General features: G+C 34.0%; 1 protein-coding gene across 4 annotated transcripts in view; it reads left to right on the top strand.

Annotated features, from left to right (window-relative positions):
- The window catches only part of supt3h (SPT3 homolog, SAGA and STAGA complex component), a 121,423-nt gene that overhangs the window by 4,528 nt on the left and 104,738 nt on the right, over nt 1-12,157 (top strand). For 3 of the 4 annotated variants that reach the window (XM_058749083.1, XM_058749085.1, XM_058749084.1), the window contains exon 2: nt 3,423-3,529. In XM_058749083.1, coding sequence (XP_058605066.1) covers nt 3,423-3,529 — 107 coding nt within the window. Of the gene's footprint in view, nt 1-3,416; nt 3,530-12,157 lie in introns of those variants that run through there. The other variant, XM_058749086.1, reaches the window with a different exon arrangement.

Below are 12,157 nucleotides of genomic sequence, written 5' to 3'. Positions count from 1 at the left end.
TTAATCTTATTATTATTATTATTTTATTATAAGTGCAAATTGTACACACGATTTATACTATGACAAGCCTAAAAGTTTTCATTTGTCATCTTTGATTTTTCCTTCTGCATATTCAAACTGGTGTGACTTTGGTTTGACAGTGATTTTGTTTAATTGAATGTGAGGATGAATGAGATTTGAGAGCCGCAGCTGAGGTTTATCTGTGAATAATGGCTTAAATTTCATTCTGGTAGAGCAAACCATGATGAACTATTTAATGATCAGAGCTCAGAAGAGTGTCGGACTGCGGCGTTGATAGGGATTACGTCTCATCTACGTGAGAAAAGGGCCGTCCGCCTGTGAGATTTGATAGTCTGATGCTGTAGGAAAGCTGTGGTTTCTGAGTCACTCATGCCAGCTTCAGGTTCAAACAGACCAAGGGTTTGTTCAAATAAAGTTGGTGGTCCGTGACGACTCACCTGCTCGTGATTCCAAATGGAAATCTCTGCACGCATTTGAATTCGACAAGCTCCATTTCTGGGCTTGTGTCAGCATCCTGTTAATTTGTTTTCTTTACACTGGAGGAAGTCTAACTGCAAACTGTGCAGATAGCTGTGTGATGAATGCTAACTGCTTGACGACATGCTCACATAATTCAGATTAAGTCAGATACTCATAATGAGCAAATAATAATAGACTAATATCTGAAAGATAGATTTGCTGAGTCTCATATTGCCAGTGTATCAGCTGATTAAGCAACCCGGCCTACAAAGTTTCTACAAACAGCCTGATATGGATAGAGCACATTTCGGTTTTCAGATATTATCATCACTATTATTTATTTATTTTTTGTGTGAATGAGTTGTATACTCAATTCAAACTGAAAATGAACACAAAGGATAAATATTTGGTATTATTATTATGTTATTAAATTATTATATTATATTATTACTAAATAATAGTAATATCAAATATTTATAATGTTTACTTATTTGTTTATACAGTTTGAGTATTATTTGCAAAATATATATGTATATCACTTTCTACTAAAAAAAATTGTTTTGTGAATTGAGTATAAATTGTATACTTTATTCATACTGAAATTTCACAAAAAGTATACACATTTGATATTGATTATTATTAAATTATTTTTATTTTATGTCTTTTTAATATATAGGGTAAATGTACCTATTAAGCACACTTCCATTTTTGAGATCGGATTATAAAAAGAAAAAAATATTTATTATCCTTCTTGATGTCTTAACCAATTGACATGTTTGTTACTATATACCTCCTGTAATTTCAAGTCAATCAGATCATTTCACGCTGAGATATGAGTCTCCATGTGTTCACGCTGTCTGGTGGCCATTTTGAAAGCTGACTAAAAACTTTCACCAAAAGAGGAGCTCCTTAAATGTGCGGTTTTTTTAGATGTTTAAGCCTTTATTTTGGGTAAGTTTCACTACTTTTTGTAAAAGTAATGTTCAGACTTTTGCATATTATAACCTGGAACTTGGATGTGGGAAATAATAACATTTAGATCCGAAAGATAGTTTTAGCAACACAGCGCAGATGCTACAGAACACAGTTAGCTGACTAGCTGTATAAGATTGTGTGCTAAGCTAACATATTACTTCACAGGCATTACTGGCTTGTACTTTTACATCCATAATATTATAAATTGACAGTTTATTGCAGGTCTGTCGTTTCACAGTGCTGTAATTTTTAAAGATTTCATATTATTGTAAGGTGAGCTTAAAGGGTGCACTACTATGAAAATCACAGCTTCAGTGTGACATCAATAAGAAAAAGTATAATTTCATAGATATTGTTAATAATAGTTGTTCATATTAAAATATGTATGAACTTAATACATGACCTAGACTATTTAGCAAAATCCTGTCATTTGAATAAATATTACATGAAATGTATTAAAAGTTGTTGCTGCTCCCATTAAGCTCAGTGTGCTCTCTTTAAGCTCTTCCACATTGAACGTCTATGTGAATACTTCATAAACAGACTTTAAATATTAACTGATGGCTGTCCCTTTAAGTTAATCGATTTTCTATGGATTCTGTCATCTCAAATCTGCAGTCTGGTTCTGATCTTTGGCATCTAGCATCAACTTCTCCAGACTGTAAATCTGTGGAAAATCGGGGCAAAAATCGTATTCCAGCCTTAAGAGAATACAGATAAGTTGACATCCATTTAAAACAAGGTTTCATAATGAGGCTAGTTTCCGTGTTCATCCCCATGAATTAAATGTTTTATTGGTTTGTTTTATTTGATTTCTGAATATGTGTTACTTAGCTGAACATGGACTAGTATAAACGTTGCAATGTGCTTAGATGACACTTCATTATGAATATATAACTGATAGACTTGTTTGCTTGTTGCTTGATTTTAGTGTTCTGTTTTTTTTTTTTTTTATTGACTTTGTACCTTCAAAAATATATATTTTTTACAATTATTCTTTAAAAATTGTCCTTAAAATAAACAAGAATATTTAATAAAACATGATGTGAGCTTAATGGGAACAGGGGTGTGCTTAAAGGGTACAAAAATGTACCCATTAAGCACAGCCGGACTTTTTGAATTTAATGATGTATATCTTAATTGAAATGCTTTTGTCATTTAAAATAAATTTAAATATTTTTGTGTGAGAGATTAATATTTTATTTTAACAACTTTTTGTACTGAAACCAGTATCTTGTGCACTAAAAATGCCTCAATGTAGATTTTGGTTAGCTTAATAGGTACGTTTACCCTAAGTCTGAGTCCACATTGGAAATCTGGAATTCAAAGTTAAACTTAAACATGTTAGGATAAAGGTTTAAGTTTAAAAAACAAGTAAGAATTTTAGCATATAAATATTTCTAGGCACTAATCAGTTTTCAACTAAATTTCATCAACCTTTTTAAAAATACATGTTGATTGACTATTACTGTATAATAATGGTTTTAGTGGGTAATTTTATATATTGACCCCTATATGTAAATATAATTAAAGTTTTTTTTGTTTTTTTTCAGAAGTCATTGGTGCGTTTTGACTTCAGATTCAGTGCTAAAATGTTAATGCATGTTCTTTTTTATCATGCCATGTAATGCTGGTAAGATCAAACGTTTGGTAAACATTAGACCAAAACAGACTTTAAACACGTCTGCTTTTCCCTTTGAACTAAAACATCATTTATCAATCATTGCTTACAGTAGTTTAACCAGTCTTGCTTTGGTCATTAAAAATAGTTCAGTCTCGCATGCTAAAAAAAAGCCAAATCTCTCTCCCTCTCTGAGCAGCGTTTGTCATTGATCCCGGTTGAAAGTGTCCGGATCTGAACATGTGGCATGTTTCCCGTCCTGTCGCTGGACGCATCAGGAAGCGTTTTGTGTGTGAAGTGGCTTTCTAATTGCTCAGGCTTTGAGTGTGTGTTGTGTGTGTTACAGATGAGCAACAGCGCTGCGAGCCCAATGGCAGCCAGCAGCAGCAGCACCGCGTCCGGACGCGCATCCGGAAAGGCCACCAGCTTCATCCCTGAGCTCCAGAGCATGATGTAAGTGCAGGAGTTTTCCTGTCTAAAGTCATTCAGAAAACTTTGTGTTCCAGCACTTACAGCAAGTACTGTGGAGGTGCTTTGATGGTAATATCCTAACATGGTAATGACTGATTAACGTATTCATCTGTTATTTACATGGTACTCCAAGATCATTCAGAGAAGAACTGGTCTAGAACAACTGACCTTCCATACATTAACACACATATGTCTCAAGTATTGCCATTTGATTTCTACAATGTGGAGAAAGTGAATGGAATTGCGGATACACACTTAATCAAAATGTGATATGGACAAGTGTCTGTGAATATTACACCGCAAAATGTCTATTGAAATATGAAGTCTGCATGTTCTGTGTGTTTCAGTTAAAAAAATATAGTCTCATGATATACCCACCGAAACTTCCCGACAACCCGTCAAAATAAGAGTTTGGTTTAACTTGAAGAAATCGTGACCGAAATACATTGCAATTGTGTAGAATGTACCTCTCAAAGTAATAATGATAATTATTATTATTACAACTTGGAGGATGTCACATAATTTTAAACAATTTAAAATTGTTTTAATTTGAACTGTAAACCTGAAAATAAAATAAAAATAAAAGGAATTATTTAATTTTCATTTGATTACATTTAAAATGATTAATTCAATTGTTAATGTTTTATGCCTTCATTTGATTACCACTGTTTTTGATAATGCTATAATTTAATTATCAATCCAGAAAAGTCAAACACACAACACAGAATTTCTGAAAAAATATTATTGTGAATAAAAAAAAATATATATGATTGGACTATTATTGTAAAGTAATTAATAAATTATTACATTGTTAAAGTTTTAAAGCTTCAATTGATTAGACATGCTTTTTGAGTATTAAGATTTAATTAAAACATTAAAATGGAATCCAGCAAAATTTAAACCAGAGACACGAAGAGTATGAGAAAAGTAAAATGGAATTTGTGGAGAAATATAAAATATTTCATAGGGCGCTAAAATGTCATTTTTATTCAAACTTGTTGTTAATGTGGATAAGTTTCATGATTTCATTTAGTAAGACATGCTTTTTGATTACTAAAATTTAATTTAACAATTAAAATGTAGTCCAGAAATGGAACAAAAAAAAAAGGAATCCGAAAAAATGGAATTTGGAGAAGAAAAATAAATAAATAAATAAATAAAATCAAAGAACAACAACAAAAAAATAAAAATAAATAAAGTGAACATACAAAAATGTTTGTTCTAATTAAAAAAGAATATTAAATTGATAAGACGCTTTTTTGAATACTAAAATTTTTTACCGTTAAAACGTAGTCCAGGAATGGAACAGGAAAATTGGAATCCAGAAATAAATACATAAATAAAGAGAATTTTTGGGGAAAAAAGGATTTTATAGGGCCCTACTCAAGTTATCGCTACGAACTTTCATGCAGCATTAATCATTTTCTAAAGCGCCGGGGATGCAGGTCTGGATTTGCCATCATCAGCAGGAGACCACTTTATAGTTTACTAAAGTAGCAATTAATGCTTATTATTTCATTCCTCAGAAATAAGGAGGGATTGCACACTGGAAAGCATGTCAGTGATTGCGGTTCTGTTGATGTACTTCGGCACACGACCATATTTTCGTCAGAAACCCTGTTTTTCCGTCAAAAACGTTAAGTGTAGTTGATCTTGGAATGAATAATATTAAGCTCAATCTATAAAGCGAGCATCCAGGTCTACAAAACTGCTTCATCGAAAGCACAAAGGAGTCATAAAGTACATTTACATGCCGATCCATTGACTTCCCTCCAACTGAGCGTTTGCGGTTTGACCTAGTGAGAGATGTTCTTTAGGAAAGCCACAGTGAAATTCATCCTGTCGTTCTGCTTTGAATCCCACCTGAAGAGACCTTCAAACTCATGCAAATCACAACAACACTGTTTCCTGCGTGTTTACCTCGTGTGCGGCGATGATACTGAAATACACGCCAGCTTTTGTAGAAAAATAAAAAAGTCTCCCTTTTTGTTTAGCCTGTAGAAATGGAGGCATAAAGGTCGCTCCTCTAGTCAAAACCGGAGACAATAGCTGGTTTTATGAACTTATGTTTTGCATAAATAAAACAAAGGATATTTTTAGGGCTTTTTTTGCATTGTGACATTACTTTTTATGACAATTGATCATATTTTCATCCCAAATATTCCTATTACTATAATGCAGAAAATTGCATTACCATTATTATAATGCAGACATATTAATATTTTGAATTAGTTTTTATTTTTATATTTTGGTTTCATTTTCATTTTAGTTTGTAATTTTTATTGTAATTATTATTATTTTTTTTAATATTTGTGTTATTGTTTTATTTCAGTTTTAGTTATTTTAGTCTCATTTAGTTAAACTGAATGAAAATGGGAAACGTTGGCTTGGAAACTAGCTGTTTTAATTTAATATTTCAAGTAACAAAATGTATTTTTTTATGGTTTTTGTTTTATTTAACTATAATAACAGTGGTCCACAATTATTAAATAAAAGTAATATATATTTTTTTACATTATAATAAAAATATACAAATAAAAATCTGCATAGAATATACATATTCCGTATAAAAATACTATCCTTATGTATATTTAAGTTATACAATTTTAAAAAAATTGCAGAATGTGCACAATTGTCATGAAAATATTGTTGCATTAAAAACAAGCTTTGTTTTATTCATGCAAAATATAATTGTATTTTTTGTCTTTTGATTTTGCTGTGAAATATGATATTTCTTGACAGTTGTCTGTTTGTTAATTTTGGCTGCTTTTCTTACACATACTTAAATCCTGTAATGAAATCATCCCTGCCAAAATGAAAAATATTACTGTAAGAAATATCTCTCGTTTTTAACAGCTTATTTGGCCTGTACAGCAGCCTAAAATAATGGGATGTCTCTTATATCTGCCATCGGCCGATTCATTTTGTTGTTGTTGTTTCGAGCCTTAAATACCAAATGCTCCGTGCCTGTTGAATCTCACGTCTTCAACTGCACACACTCGTGTCGTTTTAGACTTTCTTTGGTTGAAAAAGAAAATCACACGACCCTGCGACTCCACAAAGGGCTCCGGATTGCAGTCTTATATTTTTGAAAGACATTTAATTATAGCTTGCAGTCAAAGGCATTTTTGATGGAGACTAAATGGCCTCCAATTGCAAAGATTTTCTTCCTCCTTTGGCAGGCGCTGTGCTGAGTGATGATATGGAGATATTATATTCCAGCGTCTAACAATCTGTTGCATTCATCTGTGTCACACTGCACGGTTGTTGTCAGCGACGTGCTTTTGTGATTTGCAGCTGAAACTGAAGTGTAAAAATTGCAGATGAAGAAGGGAGAAAAAAAAAAAAAGAGGTTTGAATTAAGTCAGCCGGGCATCTGTGAATGCGTACTGTAAAACAGACTCTCTGTTTTTGACGCTGTCTGCTCTGGGCACGCCGGCTGTCTGGAAAAGTGAGGGAGGAAAATGTAAAGACAGTTTCCTCTGCCGCCTCTTGCCGTGACTGTCTGCCGCCCCGTGCCTTCACGGAGGTCTCTAATTGAGATCACTTGTACTTATAAATGGTAGGAAGTTTTGTGGTTCAATGAGAGGAGCATTAGAAGCGTAGTGTGTGCCTCTTAAAATTAAAACGAGGCTACCGTTTAACTCTCTTAATCAGCTAAATACGTCTCTCCCGAGGCATTTTTCTGCTTTTTCATCTTAACGGAGTCGTTTTTAATAGTGGCAGACCAATATGGGGTTTTTAGTGGCAGATCCTGATTTCTAAAGAGCAGGCTGGGTGGCATTATTGTGCTGAAATTTACTTAAAGCATTTTAATAAAGTACACAGAATCGCACATTTAAATGAACATATAAAAACAGAAAAAAGTGCATTATCATGTGCATTGGAAGTGTTAAAGTAGCAAAATATCACTCTTTTTGTTGGCTCACAAGATAATGTTGTAGATTAATTGGCCTTGCCAATACTTTACTTGACAGTCTGCCACTTTTATGGCAATTAAGCACATTTTGATCTCATTTTTTTAATTATTATTTTTATTTCAGTTTTAATTAGTTATTTTAATACTATCAAGTTAAACTAAATGAAAATGAGAAATGTGATCTTGCCTGTTAAAATTAGCCTACATAAGGTTACCATTTAGCTTTCTTAATCAGCTAAATATGTCTCTCTCAAGGCATTTTACTGCTTTTTGATCTTAACAGAGTCATTTTTAATAGTGGCAGACCAATGTGGGGCTGCACATTTGAATTGCAAATTTAAATGAACAACAACAACAAAAAAGTGCATTATCAGTTGGCAAAGAGTTTGATTTGATTTCTATTTTGTATGTGTTAAAATAGCAAAATATCTCTTAATTGGCCAAGTGGCTATGCCCACTTGGGTAATTAACATCTTTATTGGCTCATAAGAAAGTACTTGTGATTCATTAGCCTTGCCAGTACATTCCTTGACAGTCTGTCACCTAATGACAATTAAGTACATTTTCATTCTGAATTTTATTATTACTGTAATGCAGAAAATTGCATTCTCATTACTGTTATGCAGAGCAATATGAGGTTGCTCATTTAGCAAATTTTATTAACATATAAAAAGAGAAAAAACTGCATTATCAGTTGGCAAAGCATTTGATTTTGGAAGGACCAAAACAGCAAATTATCACTTAATCACTTATCAGAGTAATTTTTTAAAGGTAATTAGCCTTGCCAATACATTTCTTGACAGTCTGTCACTATACTGAAACATTTTTGGTGTAAAAACTATTTTGACTCAGTAATTTCACAATCAATTACGAAGAAATGGCGGGTAATACACTGAATTAAACACAAACTTTCAGGCAGACAGACTTAAGTAAGGTTTTTTTTTTTTTTTTTTTAAACATACCCCAAAATTCCTTGTTTTAACCTTTAACCATTTTTAAATTTAAACATAAAAACAAAAAAAAGTGCATTATCAGTTGGCAAAGCTTTTGATTTTGGAAGTGATAAAAACAAAATATCACTTAATCGCCTAATATTAATAATATTGTAGTTTAAATAACTTTGCCAATACTTTCCTTGACAGTCTGTTATGAACACGTTTAACTGTTGTTTTGTCATCCTCTGTCATTTTATGAGCTGATCTTTTTGAAATGACAACATGACCATGATTATAGTGTGGTCAGGTAAAGGTGATGTCTACAGCGGAGCACGCTAAATTACACCTTCGCTGGGGTTGTTTTTGTGAAACCATCTCGTTACAAAAACAATCGTGACCGCAGAGGTGTTTTCAGTGCACTGACATGTTGCTAATTTGCTATTTGACAGCAAAAGACTTCTACATGTGGTCTGAAGCGTATTATGATGAAATTCATTTTTTAACATGCTTCCAATCGTTCAGTTGCGTTAGAATGAGTGCTTGCTTTGGCCGGGGGTTTCCATGATACATGCACAAGGTGCTAAAGATAATACAGACGGTTTAATATGGCCAACGTCCTGCTATTCGCCTCTCTGTGGATTTGACCAGCCTTCATCCTCCTCTCTGAAAGCCCCGGCCAATTAAAACACATTTATTGTACTTCACTAAGGTAAGCAGTGTCTGTAATGATGGATGATTTTGTAGCCAGAAAACGAGAGAGGATCAGACACCGAACACCAGAGCTGAGCTTCACACGTCTAGAATCTGAAAAGTAGACTAAAACTTCATTATTGCGTTTATTATAAAGTGTGGGTGGGGAAAAAATAATATTAAACAATCGAATTCCAGTGGATAAAGTCGCACCCTTCATTATTTCCCACTGGATATTTAGAAATGAAGTGTTTGTGATCCATCGCCGTCAAATGCTAATTCACTGTCAGCTTCAATCAAACAAATAAACACAAATGGCAAATTAAACAAACAAGCGAAAAACCAATCATACGCTACTGGTGGGATTCATTCGGGACAGATTTGTCTATCTCCTCTGCGATGCTTCAGTCTGAACTCATATTCAGGGTGGGTTTTATCACGGCGCAAGGCGATGCACTCCGACTGCTTCCCTTTAACTGCTGCCGACTTCAAGTGTATCATGGCCTGTGGTTGTAACCTGATCAAAGTGGGTTTTTAAGCGAGTCCTCTGTGAACTCTAGGGTTCATCACTGACGACTGCATGAAATTCTTCTGCTGAAGTGATTTGGAATTGCATTTTTGTGGCATCAGAAGTTTCAGTCGTTATTAGCATGTTGGCAAGAGTGTTTAAAAATACCTGAAGTCGTCATTTAGTTTCAGTCCATTTTGGATTATGAATTTTAGCACCTATTTTATTTTGCCGCAATTATTTGTGGCACGGTATTATTACTACTGTACTCAGACAAAACCCACTCCAGCATTTTTGTGGCTTGCATGTCCTGCCTAGTTTTTCTTTCATACTGCAGTTTCAAGAACGCTACAGCATGAGCTAGAAAAAGCTCCTAGTTCTGAAATGCATTGTTGAAATATGGAAATGGCAAACGGTGGCTTTTATACTGCTTGAGCTGCATTGAGGGAAATTTCCCGACTGTTGTTTTACAACCATTAATTTGACAATCGTTTTTTTTACAATGTAGAACTAATGACATAAATGCTTAGGTGAGATTTGTAATGCCTCTAAAACCCGTTGCATGTCTATACGCTGTTTTTGAGAGACGTATTGCCAATTAAAAGTGACATATTTTGTGTTTTTGCCTTACTATCTGTAATTAGTGGCCGTGAGCAAAGAACCGTACGGCCTCTACGCCATGAGCTGTTTGTAATGTCAGTCCCTTTATTATGACAGGCTCTGTAATTGCTTTTTTGCCATTGTATAAACTCACATACATGCACAAACTGCTGTCACTTTCTGACATGTTTTGCTTGTTTACATAATGGTTAGAAAGTTAATATTGTGTTTCAGAAGTCAATACTGTTAACAACAGCAAAACTGTTTACACTATCATTCAAATGCCTGTTTTTTTTTTTTTTTTTTTTAAAGAAAATAATACTTTTATTCAGCTAGGATGCATTGAATTGATCGAAAGTGACAGTAAAGGCATTTATAATGTCAAGTGTTTCTTGAGCAGCAAATCCGTATATTCTGAAGGATCATTTGACACTGAAGACTGGAGGAATGATGCTGAAAATTCAGAATTGCATCACAGGAATAAATTTCATTTTAAGAGATATTAAAATATAAAACGCTTTTTAAAATTGTAATCATTTTTCACAATATTAATGTTGAGCATAAGATACTAAAAAAATTAATTAAATAAAAATTTTGAAGAATTTTAAAAATTGTACCGACCCCAAACTTTTGAATAGTAGTGTTGTTTATAGCAGATTGTTTTTCTGAGGTATAAATACCGTATTTTTTGAACATGGACCATGCTAATGCTATGGTATTGTCTGAAGTTTCTTAGAGTATATTAGATACTTTGAAATACTTACAAAGTACCACACTATTACCATGTGTACCATGACATGAGCTGATTCCAACATGGCTGACTTTCTCTCCTTTTTATTGTTGAGTTTGCAGCAGGATTTTTCCCACAGTGTTCTTTCATTTATGTAATGGCCATTGTGAAATAAATCTTCACTGAAAGGGTCATATAATATCTGGGAGCAAAACACAATCATATTTTATATTCAGGAAAAAGTTGCTGATGGAAAAGCCATTTATGTGTCTTTGTGGGAACGTAATGAGGCTGAGTGAATGTAGCACTTTAATTTACTCCCAACAATTAGGTGAACGTCAGCCACTTACTGTAATTAAATACGGCATTAAGATTCAGAGTTGTCGGGAAGCATCGAGTGGCATTCCCAGGCTGGACGGCCCCCTGTCATCTCGCGGCATTGCTTTCAGACGTTTAACCGCATTTACAGCGATCCGCTATAGGACCTGGGTGAAACCAAGGGCTGTTGACTAGCAACCTGTAGGCATTTGTCTAATTCAGGCTTCTGTCTCCTGGGCTACAGCCTGTATAAAACCCTCTTTGCTTTCAAGGCCCCTCGAATGTTTTCGTAAACTTGGATGGAGACGAGTCGCATTGGAAGCAAACATCAGTAATGAGCTGGCACGCAGACTCTCTGGTTAACCAGACTGTAATTTGGGGACTGAAAAGAACCTCTCATCACTATTGAGTATTTGTTTACCACAGTTTAACTCTAGTGTTTCTGCACAGAGCCTCTTTCTGAAAGACGCTTTAACTGTTGCTGTTCTGAACTGATTGTACTGGATGTGGAATGACCATTTAGTCATATAGAGATGGCTTTTCTGTCATTTTTACATTAAATGCATGCAGTTACTTATGGCATCATATAGGCTCTGTTCTAAAAGCCTAGCGAGCCTACGTAGCCTACATTCTAAGGCAGCATTCTAACTGAAATGGAATATTTTAAGTGAGCGATTTAGAACATTCTACATACTGTAGGAAGCAACTCTAGTGTACTTCAGTATGCAAAGCACACTAGAGATTCACGTTTGGTGTTAACATGTTGCTAAGTTAATGGCATGATACTCTAAGAGTTAAAAATGTGGCGCACACACAAATATTTTGGAAAATAATAACATTTTTCATTCAATCGGACAATTTAGTAACACATTTTGGTATTGAATGAATGAGTGTTTTTTTTTTTAACTTT

The sequence above is a fragment of the Onychostoma macrolepis genome, chromosome 17 (genome assembly GCF_012432095.1).
Source record: "Onychostoma macrolepis isolate SWU-2019 chromosome 17, ASM1243209v1, whole genome shotgun sequence".
Lineage (NCBI taxonomy): Eukaryota > Metazoa > Chordata > Actinopteri > Cypriniformes > Cyprinidae > Onychostoma > Onychostoma macrolepis.
The sequence above is the reverse complement of the archived record's forward strand: the minus strand, read 5'-3'. Positions and strand labels throughout refer to the sequence as shown.